At 54.0% G+C, this 26,975-nt stretch overlaps 1 protein-coding gene across 2 annotated transcripts in view; it reads right to left on the reverse strand.

Annotated features, from left to right (window-relative positions):
- The window catches only part of LOC110506721 (transcription initiation factor TFIID subunit 4), a 148,066-nt gene that overhangs the window by 84,807 nt on the left and 36,284 nt on the right, over window positions 1–26,975 (reverse strand). Inside the window, exons 3-7 of one of the 2 annotated variants that reach the window (XM_036963829.2) lie at window positions 5,022–5,138; window positions 4,326–4,490; window positions 3,922–4,044; window positions 3,149–3,238; window positions 893–1,090 (exon numbers count right to left, since the gene is read on the reverse strand). In XM_036963829.2, the coding sequence (XP_036819724.2) occupies window positions 893–1,090; window positions 3,149–3,238; window positions 3,922–4,044; window positions 4,326–4,490; window positions 5,022–5,138 (693 nt within the window). The remainder of the gene's footprint in view (window positions 1–892; window positions 1,091–3,148; window positions 3,239–3,921; window positions 4,045–4,325; window positions 4,491–5,021; window positions 5,139–26,975) is intronic. The other variant, XM_036963830.2, reaches the window with a different exon arrangement.

Raw genomic sequence — 26,975 nt, forward strand, 5'->3', positions numbered from 1 at the left:
CTCAGAGAGGGGATGTCCCCGCCAGCATCGGATGCCAGCGGGCTCTGACCTTGGGTAGTCTCCATGGAGGCCTCTCCTCTGTGAGCCAGCACTGGGCTCCATTGACTCACATGTGTATACACACACACCGCTGGGCACAGGCATAGCCATACACACACACACAAACACACCTAATGTACACACACGAACAAACACACACACCTAATGTACACACACACACCTAATGTACACACACACACACACACACACACACACACACACACACACACACACACACACACACAAACACACCAAATGTACACACACCAAACGTACACACACATACACACACACCAAACGTACACACACCAAACGTACACACACATACACACACACCAAACGTACACACACACAGGCCCCATGGGAGTGCACTGATCCAGCCCCGTGGCCAGCTGCCTTGGCTAAGCCTCTGTATGGTCTGTGGTGTGCTGGCCTAGCCTGTCAGTGAAGCTGTTCCCCACTGGACCACATCCAGCTGTCTCAGTCTCTGAGCACTGGGAGACACATCTCTACTACTGGGGCCTGGGGAACCTTACTCATTACTCCTTTGGTGCTTAGGTACATACCAAGACAAATGACCTTGGATTTAGTGAAGACACAATCAAAACTCTGGAAATCTAGAACAAACACTTATTTACCCCACTGATAAGTAAGTATCAGAGTATTACAGTATCATCAACCTTAACAACAGAACTGAGGCCAAAACATGTTCTATTAGTTCTAATACTTCCACAGGGAGTCATAACCAGGGGTCATCTATGTTTGGGCCAGTAGACTGTATGACTGTGGCTGATCTCTGTGACTGGAAGTGTGAGTGTAGAGACAGCTCTGACTGTGAGTGTACTGTACCTACCAGGGCAGCTGTGTGTCCCTGGGCCCCGACACTGGCCCCCGTGGTGCTGACGCTGTTGGGGAGGCGGCCGCGGACAGCTGGGCCGGCCATGATGGCAGAGCTGGTGCCTGTGGTGGGGGTGGCTTTGGCCTGCGGCAGAGGCTGGATCAGGGAATGCTGAATGTTGAGCAGAGACAGCCGCAGGGCCGGGAGGCTTTTCTGTTGACGGGCAGATCACACACAACAGGGGTATTAACATACCGTACACAGTAGAAAAAAGCCATCAATTGTTTTTGTATATATTCTAAATTAGCAAATGTGCAAATTATTATTACATTGTTGTACAAATATAGATATCATTACAACAAATAATTCTCCCAAATCGTGAATATTAAAATGATGTGTATTATACTTGACATGTATGCTCAATGGACAAGTGCTCATCCATTAGCCAAACATTTGGGACAAACACTCCAGCAGTAGACCTGAAAAATGTTTGGTCTGTGGCATATTTTGATGTAAATGTCCTAACATTGCATGACAACATGACTGTGTTTGTGGCTGGCTGGCTCTGCTCTGTGGAGGGAGGGAGGGAGGGAGGGAGGGCTGGCTCTGCTCTGTGGAGGGAGGGAGGGAGGGAGGGAGGGAGGGAGGGAGGGAGGGAGGGAGGGAGGGAGGGAGGGAGGGCTGGGTGGCTCTGCTCTGTGGAGGGAGGGAGGGAGGGCTGGGTGGCTCTGCTCTGTGGAGGGAGGGAGGGAGGGAGGGAGGGAGGGAGGGAGGGAGGGAGGGAGGGAGGGAGGGAGGGAGGGAGGGAGGGAGGGAGGGAGGGAGGGCTGGGTGGCTCTGCTCTGTGGAGGGAGGGAGGGAGGGAGGGAGGGAGGGAGGGAGGGAGGGAGGGAGGGAGGGAGGGAGGGAGGGAGGGAGGGAGGGAGGGAGGGAGGGAGGGAGGGAGGGAGGGAGGGAGGGAGGGAGGGAGGGCTGGGTGGCTCTGCTCTGTGGAGGGAGGGAGGGAGGGAGGGCTGGGTGGCTCTGCTCTGTGGAGGGAGGGAGGGAGGGAGGGAGGGAGGGAGGGAGGGAGGGAGGGAGGGCTGGGTGGCTCTGCTCTGTGGAGGGAGGGAGGGAGGGAGGGAGGGAGGGCTGGGTGGCTCTGCTCTGTGGAGGGAGGGAGGGAGGGAGGGAGGGAGGGAGGGAGGGAGGGAGGGAGGGAGGGAGGGAGGGAGGGAGGGAGGGAGGGAGGGAGGGAGGGAGGGAGGGAGGGCTGGCTCTGTGGAGGGAGGGAGGGCTGGCTCTGCTCTGTGGAGGGAGGGAGGGAGGGAGGGAGGGAGGGAGGGAGGGAGGGAGGGAGGGAGGGAGGGAGGGAGGGAGGGAAGGAAGGCTGGGTGGCTCTGCTCTGTGGAGGGAGGGAGGGAGGGAAGGCTGGGTGGCTGGCTCTGCTCTGTGGAGGGAGGGAGGGAGGGAGGGAGGGAGGGAGGGAGGGAGGGAGGGAGGGAGGGAGGGAGGGAGGGAGGGAGGGAGGGAGGGAGGGAGGGAAGGCTGGGTGGCTGGCTGGCTCTACTCTGTGGAGGGAGGGAGGGAGGGAAGGCTAGGTGGCTGGCTCTGCTCTGTGGAGGGAGGGAGGGAAGGCTGGGTGGCTGGCTGGCTGGCTCTGCTCTGCTCTGTGGAGAGGGGGAAGGCTGGGTGGCTGGCTGGCTCTGCTCTGCGCAGGGAGGGAGGGAGGGCTGGGTGGCTGGCTCTGCTCTGTGGAGGGAAGGAGGGAAGGCTGGCTGGCTGGCTGGCTGGCTCTGCTCTGTGGAGGGAGGGAAGGCTGGGTGGCTGGCTGGCTGGCTCTGCTCTGTGGAGGGAGGGAAGGCTGGGTGGCTGGCTGGCTGGCTGGCTCTGCTCTGCGCAGGGAGGGAAGGCTGGGTGGCTGGCTGGCTCTGCTCTGTGGAGGGAGGGAGGGCTGGGTGGCAGTGGCAGTGGCATGATGTGACACTCATCACGAATGGCTGGAGAGGCCTGCTGGCTACTGGCACAGACAGCTGCAGGGGCCACTGTCACACACAGTCTGAAGTCAGGCCAGGGGAGCGGCCCCTGCCTGGGTCACATGGGCTGGCCTCTCCACTGCCACTCTGGCTGTTTTACGTTCTCCACCTTTTTCCTGAAGGGTACCCTTGCACACTTTCTTACATTGATTTTACAATGGTAGAAACTCCCTCCAGACAATGTTTTCATCAACCAATGCTTTTACATCCATGACGAGGAGTGTCCAAATGTAGCCTGAGTAGATACAGTACAAACCTTGAGGAAGGGGACCAGGTAGGGCTGAGGAGACGACTTGAGCTCTGACTGCAGTCTGTTGGTGAACTCCTCAGGCTCAATCTTAGCATCCTGTGAGCAGGAGAAGAGAGGGAGGTTTATTAACCCCGTCAGCTCCTTGTTATGTGATGTGACACACTTGTACAACAGAGAGCAGGGCATGTGATTGAGGCGACGTGCAATGTGATTTCTGAGCACATTGAGATGAGGTGAAATCACCTCAACGACGGTGTTCATATTGATTTACATTTTAACATCCCCCTGGGAAACATCTCATTAGCAACTCTGAATAAATAATGTCCTAAACAACAGCATCACTCTGGATCATGTTAGAGTTTAATGATGCCATCTAGAGATGAAAAAATACATTACATCACACAACCTGTCAGAAATATTCTTCCTCCACTTTTAGAAAAAAGGGTTCCAAAAGAGTTATTTGGCTCCCCATAGGAGAACCCTTTTTGGTTGCAGGTAGAATTATTTTGGGTTCCATGTATAACCTCTGTGTAAAGGGCTCTACCTAGAATCAAAAGGGTTCTACCTGGAACCAAAAATCATTCTTCAAAGGGTTCTCTTATGTGAACAAAGAACCCTTTTTGGTTCTATATAGTACCTTTTTTCTAAGAGTGTAGGGCAAAAAAAGTAGCATTCCATGTTTCTCTGTTGATAACACAGTAATGTAGAGATAATGTAGAAACAACGTAATGATGTGGTAATGTAGAGGTAAAATAATGAGTTATGGTAGTGAGACTCACCAGTAGATCCTGGACCAGTGACTTGACATTTTTGGAGGTCTCAGGTGACGGAGAGTTGTGGGAGGCCAGCTTTATCAGGGTGGCCAAGAAGTTCTTACACTTCTTCACATTCTCCTGCATCTCCTAGGAAATGGCAAAATAAGCATGTAAAGATATCATTTTATCAATAAATATGTAGGACACTATCGTTCAGTATTTGGGGATCGGAGAGGACACCGGGGAAGAGTGTGTTAGTGTATGTACATGTGTTTGTGTGTGAGGCTCTGCCATTATGCCCAGCTGTGTGGGGTCATGGCCATGGTGGTGACACAGCCAGCCAGCTGGCAGCTGTGACAGCATTGGGGGTTGAGGAGCCTAACCAGCCCAGAGGAGGCCGGCAGACTGGAGCAGAGCAGAGTACAGACCTGGGAGATGACAGAGGCTCCTGGGGCTACAGGGGCGCTGGTCTGCTGGGGTAGGGCTGGCTGCGAGGCGGCCTGGGCCCCAGCCTGGACCTGGGCCTGGGGGGCCATCACCACGGGGGCCTGTTGGGGAGCCGTCACTGCCACGACCGGCGCCATGGGGCCCTTCTGGAAGAGCAAGGAGCAGACAGAGAAATAAACAGGACGTGAAGGGAGCTTACAGCAAGGCCACAGAGAACAGGAGGGAAACAGCACGGCGCTCCTGTCACATTGGGTGTCCTGACTACTGTGGACATTGCTGAACAGAGAGGAGGGGAGATGAGGGGACTGGGGGACATTCAAGCAAAAGAGCTCCTCCCAATAATGATGTACCTGACTAGAAAACCTTAAACATACCAGCAATCCCCCACCTGTGTCCCCCCACTGGTCTTGGACAAAACTATGTAAAGTGCAAGCTATACACAAATAATTCAATTTTGAATGAATATTTCATTGAATAATTTTTTCTCTATTCTGTTAAAAGAGTCAGATGGGATGCCCCCAGATTAGATAAACTTCTAGGTTTGTGTTGGTAAAAAGGTGAGGAGGAAGAGGAGAAGGAAGAAGAGGAACAGGATGGAGGGATGGGTAGAAGAGGAGGGTCTGACAGGGATGGAAGGATGGAGAGATGGCAAGTTCTGTAGTGGAGAGTCTGCTCACAGAAGGTGGCGCAGGGGAGGAGGAGATCTGGAGGACAGGGCTAGGAGTGGGAGACAGCACCATCTTGGCCTGGACAGGAGGAGGACATGGCCGAATAGCCTGAGAGGTCACAGGAGACTGCAGAAAATAAACAGAGAGAAAGAAAAAGAGACAGGGTCAGTGCAGGAGAGACAGGGTCAGTGCAGGAGAGACAGGGTCAGTGCAGGAGAGACAGGGTCAGTGCAGGAGAGACAGGGTCAGTGCAGGAGAGACCGGGTCAGTGCAGGAGAGACAGCGTCAGTGCAGGAGAGACAGGGTCAGTGCAGGAGAGACAGGGTCAGTGCAGGAGAGACAGGGTCAGTGCAGGAGAGACAGGGTCAGTGCAGGAGAGACAGGGTCAGTGCAGGAGGGGCAGGTGAGACAGGGTCAGTGGTGGGGGGATGAAGAAGGAGAGAGAGGATGACAGAGAGAGGGGACAGAGAGAAAACACAAAAGCAATGTGCCTTCAAGACGAGGAGAAGGAGAAGTGCAACATGCCCTGAAGACGTGGAGGAGAAAGGTCATTATAGTAGGAAGTGACAGTAAATCACTGTGGATCCACAGGATGAAACAGAGAGGATCTGATCTGATCCAGAGATGAACAGAAGAGAAAACACTGTGATGCTGATGCCGAGGGTGAGGTACAGTAATACTATTCAATGGGAAGGACTAAATAACTTCCTTTAATACAATGAGGGTCACAACTAATATGAATGAATCAGTGTCCTTTGCTTGCTAATGTGCAAACTTGTTTTTTTGCAATATCGGTATGAAATATCTGTTATTGTTTCAGCCAAGAATCAATCCTATATTGGTACATCCCTACAATTTGTAATGACTCATCACTGCACAGTCCTTTACTGGACAATCCAGCTTATTGTACCCACTGTCAAGACAGAAGCCTCTCTTCATAGCACCAGGGCAGACAGTGAGAGGGAGGCTGGGCACTAAGTAACACAGTACCAGGCTGGTAGGAGGGCTATGGCTGGACAATAACTAACACAGTATCATGCTGGTAGGAGGGCTGTGCACTAAGTAACACAGTACCATGCTGGTAGGAGGGCTGTGCACTAAGTAACACAGTACCATGCTGGTAGGAGGGATGGGCACTAACTAACACAGTACAATGCTGGTAGGAGGGTTGGGCACTAAGTAACATAGTACCATGCTGGTAGGAGGGCTGGGGCTGGGCACTAAGTAACACAGTACCATGCTGGTAGGAGTGCTGGGGCTGGGCACTAAGTAACACAGTACCATGCTGGTAGGAGGGCTGTGGCTGGGCACTAAGTAACACAGTACCATGCTGGTAGGAGGGCTGTGGCTGGGCACTAAGTAACACAGTACCATGCTGGTAGGAGGGCTGGGGTTGGTCACTAAGTAACACAGTACCATGCTGGTAGGAGGGCTGGGTTTGGGCACTAAGTAACACAGTACCATGCTGGTAGGAGGGCTGGGCACGAAGTAACACAGTACCATGCTGGTAGGAGGGCTGGGCACGAAGTAACACAGTACCATGCTGGGAGGAGGGCTGTGGCTGGGCACGAAGTAACACAGTACCATGCTGGTAGGAGGGCTGTGGCTGGGCACTAAGTAACACAGTACCATGCTGGTAGGAAGGCTGTGGCTGGGCACTATGTAACACAGTACCATGCTGGTAGGAAGGCTGGGCACTAAGTAACACAGTACCATGCTGGTAGGAGGGCTGTGGCTGGGCACTAAGTAACACAGTACCATGCTGGTAGGAGGGCTGGGGTTGGTCACTAAGTAACACAGCACCATGCTGGTAGAAGGGCTGGGTTTGGGCACTAAGTAACACAGTACCATGCTGGTAGGAGGGCTGGATTTGCGCACTAAGTAACACAGTACCATGCTGGTAGGATGGCTGAGTTTGGGCACTAAGTAACACAGTACCATGCTGGTAGGAGGGCTGTGGCTGGGCACGAAGTAACACAGTACCATGCTGGTAGGAGGGCTAGGGCTGAGCACTAAGTAACACAGTACCATGCTGGTGGGAGGGCTGTGGCTGGGCACTAAGTAACACAGTACCATGCTGGTAGGAGGGCTGTGGCTGGGCACTAAGTAACACAGTACCATGCTGGTGGGAGGGCTGGGGCTGGGCACAAAGTAACACAGTACCATGCTGGTAGGAGGGCTGGGTTTGGGCACTAAGTAACACGGTACCATGCTGGTAGGTGGGCTGTGGCTGGGCACTAAGTAACACAGTACCATGCTGGTAGGAGGGCTTTGGCTGGGCACTAAGTAACACAGTACCGTGCTGGAAGGTGGGCTGGGCACTAAGTAACACAGTACCATGCTGGTAGGAGGGCTGGGTTTGGGCACTAAGTAACACAGTACCATGCTGGTAGGAGGGCTGGGGCTGGGCACAAAGTAACACAGTACCATGCTGGTAGGAGGGCTGGGCACTAAGTAACACAGTACCATGCTGGAAGGTGGGCTGGGCACTAAGTAACAAAGTACCATGCTGGTAGGAGGGCTGTGGATGGGCACTAAGTAACACAGTACCATGCTGGTAGGAGGGATGGGGATGGGCACTAAGTAACACAGTACCATGCTGGTAGGAGGGCTGTGGCTGGGCACTAAGTAACACAGTACCATGGCTGGTAGGAGGGCTTTGGCTGGGCACTAAGTAACACAGTACCATGCTGGTAGGAGGGCTGGGGCTGGGCACTAAGTTAGACAGTACCATGCTGGTGGGAGGGCTGTAGCTGGGCACTAAGTAACATAGTACCATGCTGGAAGGTGGGCTGGGCACTAAGTAACACAGTACCATGCTGGTAGGAGGGCTGAGTTTGGGCACTAAGTAACACAGTACCATGCAGGTAGGAGGGCTGGGTTTGGGCACTAAGTAACACAGTACCATGCTGGTAGGAGGGCTGTAGCTGGGCACTAAGTAACACAGTACCGTGTTGGAAGGTGGGCTGGGCACTAAGTAACACAGTACCATGCTGGTAGGAGGGCTGGGTTTGGGCACTAAGTAACACAGTACCATGCTGGTAGGAGGGCTGGGGCTGGGCACAAAGTAACACAGTACCATGCTGGTAGGAGGGCTGGGCACTAAGTAACACAGTACCATTATGGTAGGAGGGCTGGGTTTGGGCACTAAGTAACACAGTACCATGCTGGTAGGAGCGCTTTGGCTGGGCACTAAGTAACACAGTACCATGCTGGTAGGAGGGCTGGGGCTGGGCACTAAGTAACACAGTACCATGCTGGTAGGAGCGCTTTGGCTGGGCACTAAGTAACACAGTACCATGCTGGTAGGAGGGCTGGGGCTGGGCACTAAGTTACACAGTACCATGCTGGTGGGAGGGCTGTAGCTGGGCACAAAGTAACACAGGACCATGCTGGAAGGTGGGCTGGGCACTAAGTAACACAGTACCATGCAGGTAGGAGGGCTGTGGATGGGCACTAAGTAACACAGTACCATGCTGGTAGGAGGGATGGGGCTGGGCACTAAGTAACACAGTACCATGCTGGTAGGAGGGCTGGGGCTGGGCACTAAGTAACACAGTACCATGCTGGTAGGAGGGCTGTGGCTGGGCACTAAGTAACACAGTACCATGCTGGTAGGAGGGCTGGGGCTGGGCACTAAGTAACACAGTACCATGCTGGTAGGAGGGCTGGGGCTGGGCACTAAGTAACACAGTACCATGCTGGTAGGAGGGCTGGGCACTAAGTAACACAGTACCATGCTGGTAGGAGGGCTGGGTTTGGGCACTAAGTAACACAGTACCATGCTGGTAGGAGGGCTGTGGCTGGGCACTAAGTAACACAGTACCATGCTGGTAGGAGGGCTGCGTTTGGGCACTAAGTAACACAGTACCATGCTGGTAGGAGGGCTGGGCACTAATTAACACAGTACCATGCTGATAGGAGGGCTGTGGCTGGGCACTAAGTAACACAGTACCATGCTGGTAGGAGGGCTGTGGCTGGGCACTAAGTAACACAGTACCATGCTGGTAGGAGGGCTGGGGCTGAGCACTAAGTAACACAGTACCATGCTGGTGGGAGGGCTGTGGCTGGGCACTAAGTAACACAGTACCATGCTGGTAGGAGGGCTGGGTTTGGGCACTAAGTAACACAGTACCATGCTGGTAGGAAGGCTGGGTTTGGGCACTAAGTAACACAGTACCATGCTGGTAGGAGGGCTGTGGCTGGGCACTAACTAACACAGTACCATGCTGGCAGGAGGGCTGTGCACTAAGTAACACAGTGCCATGCTGGTAGGAGGGCTGTGCACTAAGTAACACAGTACCATGCTGGTAGGAGGACTGGGCACTAAGTAACACAGTACCATGCTGGTAGGAGGGTTGTGCACTAAGTAACACAGTACCATAATGGTAGGAGGGCTGTGGCTGGGCACTGAGTAACACAGTACCATGCTGGTAGAAGGGATGGGGCTGGGCACTAAGTAACACAGTACCATGCTTGTAGGAGGGCTGGGCACTAAGTAACACAGTACCATGCTGGTAGGAGGGCTGGGCACTAATTAACACAGTACCATGCTGATAGGAGGGCTGTGGCTGGGCACTAAGTAACACAGTACCATGCTGATAGGAGGGCTGTGGCTGGGCACTAAGTAACACAGTACCATGCTGGTAGGAAGGCTGGGGCTGGGCACTAAGTAACACAGTACCATGCTGGTAGGAGGGCTGGGTTTGGGCACTAAGTAACACAGTACCATGCTGGTAGGAAGGCTGGGTTTGGGCACTAAGTAACACAGTACCATGCTGGTAGGAGGGCTGTGCACTAAGTAACACAGTACCATGCTGGTAGGAGGGAGTGTGGCTGGGCACTAACTAACACAGTACCATGCTGGTAGGAGGGCTGTGCACTAAGTAACACAGTACCATGCTGGTAGGAGGGCTGGGCACTAAGTAACACAGTACCATGCTGGTAGGAGGGTTGTGCACTAAGTAACACAGTACCATGCTGATAGGAGGGCTGTGGCTGGGCACTAAGTAACACAGTACCATGCTGGTAGGAGGGCTGTGGCTGGGCACTAAGTAACACAGTACCATGCTGGTAGGAGGGATGGGCACTAACTAACACAGTACCATGCTGGTAGGAGGGTTGGGCACTAAATAACATAGAACCATGCTGGTAGGACGGCTGTGGCTGGGCACTAAGTAACACAGTACCATGCTGGTAGGAGGGCTGGGGCTGGGCACTAAGTAACACAGTACCATGCTGGTAGGAGGGCTGGGCACTAAGTAAAACAGTACCATGCTGGTAGGAGGGCTGGGCACTAAATAACACAGTACCATGCTGATAGGAGGGCTGTGGCTGGGCACTAAGTAACACAGTACCATGCTGGTAGGAGGGCTGTGGCTGGGCACTAAGTAACACAGTACCATGCTGGTAGGAGGGATGGGCACTAACTAACACAGTACCATGCTGGTAGGAGGGTTGGGCACTAAATAACATAGAACCATGCTGGTAGGACGGCTGTGGCTGGGCACTAAGTAACACAGTACCATGCTGGTAGGAGGGCTGGGGCTGGGCACTAAGTAACACAGTACCATGCTGGTAGGAGTGCTGGGGCTGGGCACTAAGTAACACAGTACCATGCTGGTAGGAGGGCTGTGGCTGGGCACTAAGTAACACAGTACCATGCTGGTAGGAGGGCTGGGGCTGGGCACTAAGTAACACAGTACCATGCTGTTAGGAGGGCTGGGGTTGGTCACTAAGTAACACAGTACCATGCTGGTAGGAGGGCTGGGTTTGGGCACTAAGTAACACAGTACCATGCTGGTAGGAGGGCTGGGCACGAAGTAACACAGTACCATGCTGGGAGGAGGGCTGTGGCTGGGCACGAAGTAACACAGTGCCATGCTGGTAGGAGGGCTGTGGCTGAGCACTAAGTAACACAGAACCATGCTGGTAGGAGGGCTGGGGCTGGGCACTAAGTAACACAGTACCATGCTGGGAGGAGCGCTGTGGCTGGGAACGAAGTAACACAGTACCATGCTGGTAGGAGGGCTGGGGCTGGGCACTAAGTAACACAGTACCATGCTGGTAGGAGGGCTGGGGTTGGGCACTAAGTAACACAGTACCATGCTGGTAGGAGGGCTGGGTTTTGGGCACTAAGTTACACAGTACCATGCTGGTAGGAGGGCTGGGTACTAAGTAACACAGTACCATGCTGGTAGGAAGGCTGTGGCTGGGCACTAAGTAACACAGTACTATGCTGGTAGGAAGGCTGGGCACTAAGTAACACAGTACCATGCTGGTAGGAGGGCTGGGGCTGGGCACTAAGTAACACAGTACCAGGCTGGTGGGAGGGCTGTGGCTGGGCACTAAGTAACACAGTACCATGCTGGTAGGAGGGCTGGATTTGGGCACTAAGTAACACAGTACCATGCTGGTAGGAAGGCTGGGTTTGGGCACTAAGTAACACAGTACCGTGCTGGTAGGAGGGCTGGGGCTGGGCACTAAGTAACACAGTACCGTGCTGGAAGGTGGGCTGGGCACTAAGTAACACAGTACCATGCTGGTAGGAGGGCTGGGGCTGGGCACTAAGTAACACAGTACCATGCTGGTAGGAGGGCTGGGTTTTGGGCACTAAGTTACACAGTACCATGCTGGTAGGAGGGCTGGGCACTAAGTAACACAGTACCATGCTGGTAGGAAGGCTGTGGCTGGGCACTAAGTAACACAGTACTATGCTGGTAGGAAGGTGGGCACTAAGTAACACAGTACCATGCTGGTAGGAGGGCTGGGGCTGGGCACTAAGTAACACAGTCCCAGGCTGGTGGGAGGGCTGTGGCTGGGCACTAAGTAACACAGTACCATGCTGGTAGGAGGGCTGGAATTGGGCACTAAGTAACACAGTACCATGCTGGTAGGATGGCTGGGTTTGGGCACTAAGTAACACAGTACCATGCTGGTAGGAGGGCTGTAGCTGGGCACTAAGTAACACAGTACCGTGCTGGAAGGTGGGCTGGGCACTAAGTAACACAGTACCATGCTGGTAGGAGGGCTGGGTTTGGGCACTAAGTAACACAGTACCATGCTGGTAGGAGGGCTGGGGCTGGGCACAAAGTAACACAGTACCATGCTGGTAGGAGGGCTGGGCACTAAGTAACACAGTACCATGCTGGTAGGAGGGCTGGATTTGGGCACTAAGTAACACAGTACCATGCTGGTAGGAAGGCTGGGTTTGGGCACTAAGTAACACAGTACCATGGTGGTAGGAGGGCTGTGGCTGGGCACTAAGTAACACAGTACCGTGCTGGTATTAGGGCTGGGGCTGGGCACTAAGTAACACAGTACCATGCTGTAGGAGGGCTGTGGCTGGGCACTAAGTAACACAGTACCATGCTTGTAGGAGGGCTGGACACTAAGTAACACAGTACCATGCTGGTAGGAGGGCTGGGCACTAATAAACACAGTACCATGCTGATAGGAGGGCTGTGGCTGGGCACTAAGTAACACAGTACCATGCTGGTAGGAGGGCTGTGGCTGGGCACTAAGTAACCCAGCACCATGCTGGTAGGAGGGCTGGGTTTGGGCACTAAGTAACACAGTACCATGCTGGTAGGAGGGCTGGGCACTAATTAACACAGTACCATGCTGATAGGAGGGCTGTGGCTGGGCACTAAGTAACACAGTACCATGCTGGTAGGAGGGCTGTGGCTGGGCACTAAGTAACACAGTACCATGCTGGTAGGAGGGCTGGGGCTGAGCACTAAGTAACACAGTACCATGCTGGTGGGAGGGCTGTGGCTGGGCACTAAGTAACACAGTACCATGCTGGTAGGAGGGCTGTGGCTGGGCACTAAGTAACACAGTACCATGCTGGTAGGAGGGCTGGGGCTGGGCACAAAGTAACACAGTACCATGCTGGTAGGAGGGCTGGGTTTGGGCACTAAGTAACACGGTACCATGCTGGTAGGTGGGCTGTGGCTGGGCACTAAGTAACACAGTACCATGCTGGTAGGAGGGCTTTGGCTGGGCACTAAGTAACACAGTACAGTGCTGGAAGGTGGGCTGGGCACTAAGTAACACAGTACCATGCTGGTAGGAGGGCTGGGTTTGGGCACAAAGTAACACAGTACCATGCTGGTAGGAGGGCTGGGGCTGGGCACAAAGTAACACAGTACCATGCTGGTAGGAGGGCTGGGCACTAAGTAACACAGTACCATGCTGGAAGGTGGGCTGGGCACTAAGTAACAAAGTACCTTGCTGGTAGGAGGGCTGTGGATGGGCACTAAGTAACACAGTACCATGCTGGTAGGAGGGATGGGGCTGGGCACTAAGTAACACAGTACCATGCTGGTAGGAGGGCTGGAATTGGGCACTAAGTAACACAGTACCATGCTGGTAGGATGGCTGGGTTTGGGCACTAAGTAACACAGTACCATGCTGGTAGGAGGGCTGTAGCTGGGCACTAAGTAACACAGTACCGTGCTGGAAGGTGGGCTGGGCACTAAGTAACACAGTACCATGCTGGTAGGAGGGCTGGGTTTGGGCACTAAGTAACACAGTACCATGCTGGTAGGAGGGCTGGGGCTGGGCACAAAGTAACACAGTACCATGCTGGTAGGAGGGCTGGGCACTAAGTAACACAGTACCATGCTGGTAGGAGGGCTGGATTTGGGCACTAAGTAACACAGTACCATGCTGGTAGGAAGGCTGGGTTTGGGCACTAAGTAACACAGTACCATGCTGGTAGGAGGGCTGTGGCTGGGCACTAAGTAACACAGTACCGTGCTGGTATTAGGGCTGGGGCTGGGCACTAAGTAACACAGTACCATGCTGTAGGAGGGCTGTGGCTGGGCACTAAGTAACACAGTACCATGCTTGTAGGAGGGCTGGACACTAAGTAACACAGTACCATGCTGGTAGGAGGGCTGGGCACTAATAAACACAGTACCATGCTGATAGGAGGGCTGTGGCTGGGCACTAAGTAACACAGTACCATGCTGGTAGGAGGGCTGTGGCTGGGCACTAAGTAACCCAGCACCATGCTGGTAGGAGGGCTGGGTTTGGGCACTAAGTAACACAGTACCATGCTGGTGGGAGGGCTGTGGCTGGGCACTAAGTAACACAGTACCATGCTGGTAGGAGGGCTGTGGCTGGGCACTAAGTAACACAGTACCATGCTGGTGGGAGGGCTGGGGCTGGGCACAAAGTAACACAGTACCATGCTGGTAGGAGGGCTGGGTTTGGGCACTAAGTAACACGGTACCATGCTGGTAGGAGGGCTGGGGCTGGGCACAAAGTAACACAGTACCATGCTGGTAGGAGGGCTGGGCACTAAGTAACACAGTACCATGCTGGTAGGAGGGCTGGATTTGGGCACTAAGTAACACAGTACCATGCTGGTAGGAAGGCTGGGTTTGGGCACTAAGTAACACAGTACCATGCTGGTAGGAGGGCTGTGGCTGGGCACTAAGTAACACAGTACCGTGCTGGTATTAGGGCTGGGGCTGGGCACTAAGTAACACAGTACCATGCTGTAGGAGGGCTGTGGCTGGGCACTAAGTAACACAGTACCATGCTTGTAGGAGGGCTGGACACTAAGTAACACAGTACCATGCTGGTAGGAGGGCTGGGCACTAATAAACACAGTACCATGCTGATAGGAGGGCTGTGGCTGGGCACTAAGTAACACAGTACCATGCTGGTAGGAGGGCTGTGGCTGGGCACTAAGTAACCCAGCACCATGCTGGTAGGAGGGCTGGGTTTGGGCACTAAGTAACACAGTACCATGCTGGTGGGAGGGCTGTGGCTGGGCACTAAGTAACACAGTACCATGCTGGTAGGAGGGCTGTGGCTGGGCACTAAGTAACACAGTACCATGCTGGTGGGAGGGCTGGGGCTGGGCACAAAGTAACACAGTACCATGCTGGTAGGAGGGCTGGGTTTGGGCACTAAGTAACACGGTACCATGCTGGTAGGTGGGCTGTGGCTGGGCACTAAGTAACACAGTACCATGCTGGTAGGAGGGCTTTGGCTGGGCACTAAGTAACACAGTACCGTGCTGGAAGGTGGGCTGGGCACTAAGTAACACAGTACCATGCTGGTAGGAGGGCTGGGTTTGGGCACAAAGTAACACAGTACCATGCTGGTAGGAGGGCTGGGGCTGGGCACAAAGTAACACAGTACCATGCTGGTAGGAGGGCTGGGCACTAAGTAACACAGTACCATGCTGGAAGGTGGGCTGGGCACTAAGTAACAAAGTACCTTGCTGGTAGGAGGGCTGTGGATGGGCACTAAGTAACACAGTACCATGCTGGTAGGAGGGATGGGGCTGGGCACTAAGTAACACAGTACCATGCTGGTAGGAGGGCTGTGGCTGGGCACTAAGTAACACAGTACCATGGCTGGTAGGAGGGCTTTGGCTGGGCACTAAGTAACACAGTACCATGCTGGTAGGAGGGCTGGGGCTGGGCACTAAGTTAGACAGTACCATGCTGGTGGGAGGGCTGTAGCTGGGCACTAAGTAACACAGTACCATGCTGGAAGGTGGGCTGGGCACTAAGTAACACAGTACCATGCTGGTAGGAGGGCTGGGTTTGGGCACTAAGTAACACAGTACCATGCAGGTAGGAGGGCTGGGTTTGGGCACTAAGTAACACAGTACCATGCTGGTAGGAGGGCTGTAGCTGGGCACTAAGTAACACAGTACCGTGCTGGAAGGTGGGCTGGGCACTAAGTAACACAGTACCATGCTGGTAGGAGGGCTGGGTTTGGGCACTAAGTAACACAGTACCATGCTGGTAGGAGGGCTGGGGCTGGGCACAAAGTAACACAGTACCATGCTGGTAGGAGGGCTGGGCACTAAGTAACACAGTACCATTATGGTAGGAGGGCTGGGTTTGGGCACTAAGTAACACAGTACCATGCTGGTAGGAGGGCTGTGGCTGGGCACTAAGTAACACAGTACCATGCTGGTAGGAGGGCTGTGGCTGGGCACTAAGTAACACAGTACCGTGCTGGTATTAGGGCTGGGGCTGGGCACTAAGTAACACAGTACCATGCTGGTAGGAGGGCTGTGGCTGGGCACTAAGTAACACAGTACCATGCTTGTAGGAGGGCTGGACACTAAGTAACACAGTACCATGCTGGTAGGAGGACTGGGCACTAATAAACACAGTACCATGCTGATAGGAGGGCTGTGGCTGGGCACTAAGTAACACAGTACCATGCTGGTAGGAGGGCTGTGGCTGGGCACTAAGTAACACAGTACCATGCTGGTAGGAGGGCTGGGCACTAATTAACACAGTACCATGCTGATAGGAGGGCTGTGGCTGGGCACTAAGTAACACAGTACCATGCTGGTAGGAGGGCTGTGGCTGGGCACTAAGTAACACAGTACCATGCTGGTGGGAGGGCTGGGGCTGGGCACAAAGTAACACAGTACCATGCTGGTAGGAGGGCTGGGTTTGGGCACTAAGTAACACGGTACCATGCTGGTAGGTGGGCTGTGGCTGGGCACTAAGTAACACAGTACCATGCTGGTAGGAGGGCTTTGGCTGGGCACTAAGTAACACAGTACCGTGCTGGAAGGTGGGCTGGGCACTAAGTAACACAGTACCATGCTGGTAGGAGGGCTGGGTTTGGGCACTAAGTAACACAGTACCATGCTGGTAGGAGGGCTGGGGCTGGGCACAAAGTAACACAGTACCATGCTGGTAGGAGGGCTGGGCACTAAGTAACACAGTACCATGCTGGAAGGTGGGCTGGGCACTAAGTAACAAAGTACCTTGCTGGTAGGAGGGCTGTGGATGGGCACTAAGTAACACAGTACCATGCTGGTAGGAGGGATGGGGCTGGGCACTAAGTAACACAGTACCATGCTGGTAGGAGGGCTGTGGCTGGGCACTAAGTAACACAGTACCATGGCTGGTAGGAGGGCTTTGGCTGGGCACTAAGTAACACAGTACCATGCTTGTAGGAGGGCTGGGGCTGGGCACTAAGTTAGACAGTACCATGCTGGTGGGAGGGCTGTAGCTGGGCACTAAGTAACACAGTACCATGCTGGAAGGTGGGCTGGGCACTAAGTAACACAGTACCATGCTGGTAGGAGGGCTGGGTTTGGGCACTAAGTAACACAGTACCATGCAGGTAGGAGGGCTGGGTTTGGGCACTAAGTAACACAGTACCATGCTGGTAGGAGGGCTGTAGCTGGGCACTAAGTAACACAGTACCGTGCTGGAAGGTGGGCTGGGCACTAAGTAACACAGTACCATGCTGGTAGGAGGGCTGGGTTTGGGCACTAAGTAACACAGTACCATGCTGGTAGGAGGGCTGGGGCTGGGCACAAAGTAACACAGTACCATGCTGGTAGGAGGGCTGGGCACTAAGTAACACAGTACCATTATGGTAGGAGGGCTGGGTTTGGGCACTAAGTAACACAGTACCATGCTGGTAGGAGGGCTGTGGCTGGGCACTAAGTAACACAGTACCATGCTGGTAGGAGGGCTGTGGCTGGGCACTAAGCAACACAGTACCATGCTGGTAGGAGGGCTGGGGCTGGGCACTAAGTAACACAGTACCATGCTGGTAGGAGGGCTGGGCACTAAGTAACACAGTACCATGCTGGAAGGTGGGCTGGGCACTAAGTAACAAAGTACCTTGCTGGTAGGAGGGCTGTGGATGGGCACTAAGTAACACAGTACCATGCTGGTAGGAGGGATGGGGCTGGGCACTAAGTAACACAGTACCATGCTGGTAGGAGGGCTGTGGCTGGGCACTAAGTAACACAGTACCATGGCTGGTAGGAGGGCTTTGGCTGGGCACTAAGTAACACAGTACCATGCTGGTAGGAGGGCTGGGGCTGGGCACTAAGTTAGACAGTACCATGCTGGTGGGAGGGCTGTAGCTGGGCACTAAGTAACACAGTACCATGCTGGAAGGTGGGCTGGGCACTAAGTAACACAGTACCATGCTGGTAGGAGGGCTGGGTTTGGGCACTAAGTAACACAGTACCATGCAGGTAGGAGGGCTGGGTTTGGGCACTAAGTAACACAGTACCATGCTGGTAGGAGGGCTGTAGCTGGGCACTAAGTAACACAGTACCGTGCTGGAAGGTGGGCTGGGCACTAAGTAACACAGTACCATGCTGGTAGGAGGGCTGGGTTTGGGCACTAAGTAACACAGTACCATGCTGGTAGGAGGGCTGGGGCTGGGCACAAAGTAACACAGTACCATGCTGGTAGGAGGGCTGGGCACTAAGTAACACAGTACCATTATGGTAGGAGGGCTGGGTTTGGGCACTAAGTAACACAGTACCATGCTGGTAGGAGGGCTGTGGCTGGGCACTAAGTAACACAGTACCATGCTGGTAGGAGGGCTGTGGCTGGGCACTAAGCAACACAGTACCATGCTGGTAGGAGGGCTGGGGCTGGGAACTAAGTTACACAGTACCATGCTGGTGGGAGGGCTGTAGCTGGGCACAAAGTAACACAGGACCATGCTGGAAGGTGGGCTGGGCACTAAGTAACACAGTACCATGCTGGTAGGAGGGCTGTGGATGGGCACTAAGTAACACAGTACCATGCTGGTAGGAGGGATGGGGCTGGGCACTAAGTAACACAGTACCATGCTGGTAGGAGGGCTGGGGCTGGGCACTAAGTAACACAGTACCATGCTGGTAGGAGGGCTGTGGCTGGGCACTAAGTAACACAGTACCATGCTGGTAGGAGGGCTGGGGCTGGGCACTAAGTAACACAGTACCATGCTGGTAGGAGGGCTGGGGCTGGGCACTAAGTAACACAGTACCATGCTGGTAGGAGGGCTGGGCACTAAGTAACACAGTACCATGCTGGTAGGAGGGCTGGGTTTGGGCACTAAGTAACACAGTACCATGCTGGTAGGAGGGCTGTGGCTGGGCACTATGTAACACAGTACCATGCTGGTAGGAGGGCTGCGTTTGGGCACTAAGTAACACAGTACCATGCTGGTAGGAGGGCTGGGCACTAATTAACACAGTACCATGCTGATAGGAGGGCTGTGGCTGGGCACTAAGTAACACAGTACAATGCTGGTAGGAGGGCTGTGGCTGGGCACTAAGTAACACAGTACCATGCTGGTAGGAGGGCTGGGGCTGAGCACTAAGTAACACAGTACCATGCTGGTGGGAGGGCTGTGGCTGGGCACTAAGTAACACAGTACCATGCTGGTAGGAGGGCTGGGTTTGGGCACTAAGTAACACAGTACCATGCTGGTAGGAAGGCTGGGTTTGGGCACTAAGTAACACAGTACCATGCTGGTAGGAGGGCTGTGGCTGGGCACTAACTAACACAGTACCATGCTGGCAGGAGGGCTGTGCACTAAGTAACACAGTGCCATGCTGGTAGGAGGGCTGTGCACTAAGTAACACAGTACCATGCTGGTAGGAGGGCTGGGCACTAAGTAACACAGTACCATGCTGGTAGGAGGGTTGTGCACTAAGTAACACAGTACCATAATGGTAGGAGGGCTGTGGCTGGGCACTGAGTAACACAGTACCATGCTGGTAGGAGGGATGGGGCTGGGCACTAAGTAACACAGTACCATGCTTGTAGGAGGGCTGGGCACTAAGTAACACAGTACCATGCTGGTAGGAGGGCTGGGCACTAATTAACACAGTACCATGCTGATAGGAGGGCTGTGGCTGGGCACTAAGTAACACAGTACCATGCTGATAGGAGGGCTGTGGCTGGGCACTAAGTAACACAGTACCATGCTGGTAGGAAGGCTGGGGCTGGGCACTAAGTAACACAGTACAATGCTGGTAGGAGGGCTGGGTTTGGGCACTAAGTAACACAGCACCATGCTGGTAGGAAGGCTGGGTTTGGGCACTAAGTAACACAGTACCATGCTGGTAGGAGGGCTGTGCACTAAGTAACACAGTACCATGCTGGTAGGAGGGAGTGTGGCTGGGCACTAACTAACACAGTACCATGCTGGTAGGAGGGCTGTGCACTAAGTAACACAGTACCATGCTGGTAGGAGGGCTGGGCACTAAGTAACACAGTACCATGCTGGTAGGAGGGTTGTGCACTAAGTAACACAGTACCATAATGGTAGGAGGGCTGTGGCTGGGCACTGAGTAACACAGTACCATGCTGGTAGGAGGGATGGGGCTGGGCACTAAGTAACACAGTACCATGCTTGTAGGAGGGCTGGGCACTAAGTAACACAGTACCATGCTGATAGGAGGGCTGTGGCTGGGCACTAAGTAACACAGTACCATGCTTGTAGGAGGGCTGTGGCTGGGCACTAAGTAACACAGTACCATGCTGGTAGGAGGAGTGGGTTTGGGCACTAAGTAACACAGTACCATGCTGGTAGGAGGGCAGTGGCTGGGCACTAAGTAACAACGTACCATGCTGGTAGGAGGGCTGGGCACTAATTAACACAGTACCATGCTGATAGGAGGGCTGTGGCTGGGCACTAAGTAACACAGTACCATGCTGGTAGGAGGGCTGTGGCTGGGCACTAAGTAACACAGTACCATGCTGGTAGGAGGGCTGGGGCAGAGCACTAAGTAACACAGTACCAGGCTGGTGGGAGGGCTGTGGCTGGGCACTAAGTAACACAGTACCATGCTGGTAGGAGGGCTGGGTTTGGGCACTAAGTAACACAGTACCATGCTGGTAGGAGGGCTGTGGCTGGGCACTAAGTAACACAGTACCATGCTGATGGTAGGGCTGGGGCTGGGCACAAAGTAACACAGTACCATGCTGGTAGGAGGGCTGGGTTTGGGCACTAAGTAACACAGTACCATGCTGGTAGGAGGGCTGGGTTTGGGCACTAAGTAACACAGTACCATGCTGGTAGGAGGGCTTTGGCTGGGCACTAAGTAACACAGTACCATGCTGGAAGGTGGGCTGGGCACTAAGTAACACAGTACCATGCTGGTAGGAGGGTTTGGGCACTAAGTAACACAGTACCATGCTGGTGGGAGGGCTGTAGCTGGGCACTAAGTAACACAGTACCATGCTGGAAGGTGGGCTGGGCACTAAGTAACACAGTACCATGCTGGTAGGAGGGCTGGGTTTGGGCACTAAGTAACACAGTACCATGCTGGTAGGAGGGCTGGGTTTGGGCACTAAGTAACACAGTACCATGCTGGTAGGAGGGCTGGGTTTGGGCACTAAGTAACACAGTACCATGCTGGTAGGAGGGCTGTAGCTGGGCACTAAGTAACACAGTACCATGCTGGAAGGTGGGCTGGGCACTAAGTAACACAGTACCATGCTGGTATGAGGGCTGGTTTTGGGCACTAAGTAACACAGTACCATGCTGGTAGGAGGGCTGTGGCTGGGCACTAAGTAACACAGTACCATGCTTGTAGGAGGGCTGGGGCTGGGCACAAAGTAACACAGTACCATGCTGGTAGGAGGGCTGGGCACTAAGTAACACAGTACCATGCTGGTAGAAGGGCTGTGCAATAATTAACACAGTACCATGCTGGTAGGAGGGCTGGGCACTAAGTAACACAGTACCATGCTGGTAGAAGGGCTGTGCAATAATTAACACAGTACCATGCTGGTAGGAGGGCTGTGGCTGGGCACTAAGTAACACAGTACCATGCTGGTAGGAGGGCTTTGGCTGGGCACTAAGTAACACAGTACCATGCTGGTAGGAGGGCTGGGGCTGGGCAGTAAGTAACACAGTACCATGCTGGTAGGAGGGCTGGGGCTGGGCACAAAGTAACACAGGACCATGCTGGAAGGTGGGCTGGGCACTAAGTAACACAGCACCATGCTGGTAGGAGGGCTGTGGATGGGCACTAAGTAACACAGTACCATGCTGGTAGGAGGGATGGGGCTGGGCACTAAGTAACACAGTACCATGCTGGTAGGAGGGCTGGGGCTGGGCACTAAGTAACACAGTACCATGCTGGTAGGAGGGCTGTGGCTGGGCACTAAGTAACACAGTACCATGCTGGTAGGAGGGCTGGGGCTGGGCACTAAGTAACACAGTACCATGCTGGTAGGAGGGCTGGGGCTGGGCACTAAGTAACACAGTACCATGCTGGTAGGAGGGCTGGGCACTAAGTAACACAGTACCATGCTGGTAGGAGGGCTGGGTTTGGGCACTAAGTAACACAGTACCATGCTGGTAGGAGGGCTGGGCACTAATTAACACAGTACCATGCTGATAGGAGGGCTGTGGCTGGGCACTAAGTAACACAGTACCATGCTGTTAGGAGGGCTGTGGCTGGGCACTAAGTAACACAGTACCATGCTGGTAGGACGGCTGGGGCTGAGCACTAAGTAACACAGTACCATGCTGGTGGGAGGGCTGTGGCTGGGCACTAAGTAACACAGTACCATGCAGGTAGGAGGGCTGGGTTTGGGCACTAAGTAACACAGTACCATGCTGGTAGGAAGGCTGGGTTTGGGCACTAAGTAACACAGTACCATGCTGGTAGGAGGGCTGTGCACTAAGTAACACAGTACCATGCTGGTAGGAGGGCTGTGGCTGGGCACTAACTAACACAGTACCATGCTGGTAGGAGGGCTGTGCACTAAGTAACACTGTGCCATGCTGGTAGGAGGGCTGTGCACTAAGTAACACAGTACCATGCTGGTAGGAGGGCTGGGCACTAAGTAACACAGTACCATGCTGGTAGGAGGGTTGTGCACTAAGTAACACAGTACCATAATGGTAGGAGGGCTGTGGCTGGGCACTGAGTAACACAGTACCATGCTGGTAGGAGGGATGGGGCTGGGCACTAAGTAACACAGTACCATGCTTGTAGGAGGGCTGGGCACTAAGTAACACAGTACCATGCTGGTAGGAGGGTTGTGCACTAAGTAACACAGTACCATAATGGTAGGAGGGCTGTGGCTGGGCACTGAGTAACACAGTACCATGCTGATAGGAGGGCTGTGGCTGGGCACTAAGTAACACAGTACCATGCTGATAGGAGGGCTGTGGCTGGGCACTAAGTAACACAGTACCATGCTGGTAGGAAGGCTGGGGCTGGGCACTAAGTAACACAGTACCATGCTGATAGGAGGGCTGGGTTTGGGCACTAAGTAACACAGTACCATGCTGGTAGGAAGGCTGGGTTTGGGCACTAAGTAACACAGTACCATGCTGGTAGGAGGGAGTGTGGCTGGGCACTAACTAACACAGTACCATGCTGGTAGGAGGGCTGTGCACTAAGTAACACAGTACCATGCTGGTAGGAGGGCTGGGCACTAAGTAACACAGTACCATGCTGGTAGGAGGGTTGTGCACTAAGTAACACAGTACCATAATGGTAGGAGGGCTGTGGCTGGGCACTGAGTAACACAGTACCATGCTGGTAGGAGGGATGGGGCTGGGCACTAAGTAACACAGTACCATGCTTGTAGGAGGGCTGGGCACTAAGTAACACAGTACCATGCTGATAGGAGGGCTGTGGCTGGGCACTAAGTAACACAGTACCATGCTTGTAGGAGGGCTGTGGCTGGGCACTAAGTAACACAGTACCATGCTGGTAGGAGGGCTGGGGCTGGGCACTAAGTTAGACAGTACCATGCTGGTAGGAGGGCTGTGGCTGGGCACTAAGTAACACAGTACCATGGCTGGTAGGAGGGCTTTGGCTGGGCACTAAGTAACACAGTACCATGCTGGTAGGAGGGCTGGGTTTGGGCACTAAGTAACACAGTACCATGCAGGTAGGAGGGCTGGGTTTGGGCACTAAGTAACACAGTACCATGCTGGTAGGAGGGCTGTAGCTGGGCACTAAGTAACACAGTACCGTGCTGGAAGGTGGGCTGGGCACTAAGTAACACAGTACCATGCTGGTAGGAGGGCTGGGTTTGGGCACTAAGTAACACAGTACCATGCTGGTAGGAGGGCTGGGGCTGGGCACAAAGTAACACAGTACCATGCTGGTAGGAGGGCTGGGCACTAAGTAACACAGTACCATTATGGTAGGAGGGCTGGGTTTGGGCACTAAGTAACACAGTACCATGCTGGTAGGAGGGCTGTGGCTGGGCACTAAGTAACACAGTACCATGCTGGTAGGAGGGCTGTGGCTGGGCACTAAGCAACACAGTACCATGCTGGTAGGAGGGCTGGGGCTGGGCACTAAGTAACACAGTACCATGCTGGTATGAGCGCTTTGGCTGGGCACTAAGTAACACAGTACCATGCTGGTAGGAGGGCTGGGGCTGGGCACTAAGTTACACAGTACCATGCTGGTGGGAGGGCTGTAGCTGGGCACAAAGTAACACAGGACCATGCTGGAAGGTGGGCTGGGCACTAAGTAACACAGTACCATGCTGGTAGGAGGGCTGTGGATGGGCACTAAGTAACACAGTACCATGCTGGTAGGAGGGATGGGGCTGGGCACTAAGTAACACAGTACCATGCTGGTAGGAGGGCTGTGGCTGGGCACTAAGTAACACAGTACCATGCTGGTAGGAGGGCTGGGGCTGGGCACTAAGTAACACAGTACCATGCTGGTAGGAGGGCTGGGGCTGGGCACTAAGTAACACAGTACCATGCTGGTAGGAGGGCTGGGCACTAAGTAACACAGTACCATGCTGGTAGGAGGGCTGGGTTTGGGCACTAAGTAACACAGTACCATGCTGGTAGGAGGGCTGTGGCTGGGCACTATGTAACACAGTACCATGCTGGTAGGAGGGCTGCGTTTGGGCACTAAGTAACACAGTACCATGCTGGTAGGAGGGCTGGGCACTAATTAACACAGTACCATGCTGATAGGAGGGCTGTGGCTGGGCACTAACTAACACAGTACAATGCTGGTAGGAGGGCTGTGGCTGGGCACTAAGTAACACAGTACCATGCTGGTAGGAGGGCTGGGGCTGAGCACTAAGTAACACAGTACCATGCTGGTGGGAGGGCTGTGGCTGGGCACTAAGTAACACAGTACCATGCTGGTAGGAGGGCTGGGTTTGGGCACTAAGTAACACAGTACCATGCTGGTAGGAGGGCTGTGGCTGGGCACTAACTAACACAGTACCATGCTGGCAGGAGGGCTGTGCACTAAGTAACACAGTGCCATGCTGGTAGGAGGGCTGTGCACTAAGTAACACAGTACCATGCTGGTAGGAGGGCTGGGCACTAAGTAACACAGTACCATGCTGGTAGGAGGGTTGTGCACTAAGTAACACAGTACCATAATGGTAGGAGGGCTGTGGCTGGGCACTGAGTAACACAGTACCATGCTGGTAGGAGGGATGGGGCTGGGCACTAAGTAACACAGTACCATGCTTGTAGGAGGGCTGGGCACTAAGTAACACAGTACCATGCTGGTAGGAGGGCTGGGCACTAATTAACACAGTACCATGCTGATAGGAGGGCTGTGGCTGGGCACTAAGTAACACAGTACCATGCTGATAGGAGGGCTGTGGCTGGGCACTAAGTAACACAGTACCATGCTGGTAGGAAGGCTGGGGCTGGGCACTAAGTAACACAGTACCATGCTGGTAGGAGGGCTGGGTTTGGGCACTAAGTAACACAGCACCATGCTGGTAGGAAGGCTGGGTTTGGGCACTAAGTAACACAGTACCATGCTGGTAGGAGGGCTGTGCACTAAGTAACACAGTACCATGCTGGTAGGAGGGAGTGTGGCTGGGCACTAACTAACACAGTACCATGCTGGTAGGAGGGCTGTGCACTAAGTAACACAGTACCATGCTGGTAGGAGGGCTGGGCACTAAGTAACACAGTACCATGCTGGTAGGAGGGTTGTGCACTAAGTAACACAGTACCATAATGGTAGGAGGGCTGTGGCTGGGCACTGAGTAACACAGTACCATGCAGGTAGGAGGGATGGGGCTGGGCACTAAGTAACACAGTACCATGCTTGTAGGAGGGCTGGGCACTAAGTAACACAGTACCATGCTGATAGGAGGGCTGTGGCTGGGCACTAAGTAACACAGTACCATGCTTGTAGGAGGGCTGTGGCTGGGCACTAAGTAACACAGTACCATGCTGGTAGGAGGAGTGGGTTTGGGCACTAAGTAACACAGTACCATGCTGGTAGGAGGGCAGTGGCTGGGCACTAAGTAACAACGTACCATGCTGGTAGGAGGGCTGGGCACTAATTAACACAGTACCATGCTGATAGGAGGGCTGTGGCTGGGCACTAAGTAACACAGTACCATGCTGGTAGGAGGGCTGTGGCTGGGCACTAAGTAACACAGTACCATGCTGGTAGGAGGGCTGGGGCAGAGCACTAAGTAACACAGTACCATGCTGGTGGGAGGGCTGTGGCTGGGCACTAAGTAACACAGTACCATGCTGGTAGGAGGGCTGGGTTTGGGCACTAAGTAACACAGTACCATGCTGGTAGGAGGGCTGTGGCTGGGCACTAAGTAACACAGTACCATGCTGATGGTAGGGCTGGGGCTGGGCACAAAGTAACACAGTACCATGCTGGTAGGAGGGCTGGGTTTGGGCACTAAGTAACACAGTACCATGCTGGTAGGAGGGCTGGGTTTGGGCACTAAGTAACACAGTACCATGCTGGTAGGAGGGCTTTGGCTGGGCACTAAGTAACACAGTACCATGCTGGAAGGTGGGCTGGGCACTAAGTAACACAGTACCATGCTGGTAGGAGGGTTTGGGCACTAAGTAACACAGTACCATGCTGGTGGGAGGGCTGTAGCTGGGCACTAAGTAACACAGTACCATGCTGGAAGGTGGGCTGGGCACTAAGTAACACAGTACCATGCTGGTAGGAGGGCTGGGTTTGGGCACTAAGTAACACAGTACCATGCTGGTAGGAGGGCTGGGTTTGGGCACTAAGTAACACAGTACCATGCTGGTAGGAGGGCTGGGTTTGGGCACTAAGTAACACAGTACCATGCTGGTAGGAGGGCTGTAGCTGGGCACTAAGTAACACAGTACCATGCTGGAAGGTGGGCTGGGCACTAAGTAACACAGTACCATGCTGGTATGAGGGCTGGTTTTGGGCACTAAGTAACACAGTACCATGCTGGTAGGAGG

Source organism: Oncorhynchus mykiss, chromosome 26, assembly GCF_057628025.1.
Source record: "Oncorhynchus mykiss isolate SJ-2025 chromosome 26, ASM5762802v1, whole genome shotgun sequence".
Lineage (NCBI taxonomy): Eukaryota > Metazoa > Chordata > Actinopteri > Salmoniformes > Salmonidae > Oncorhynchus > Oncorhynchus mykiss.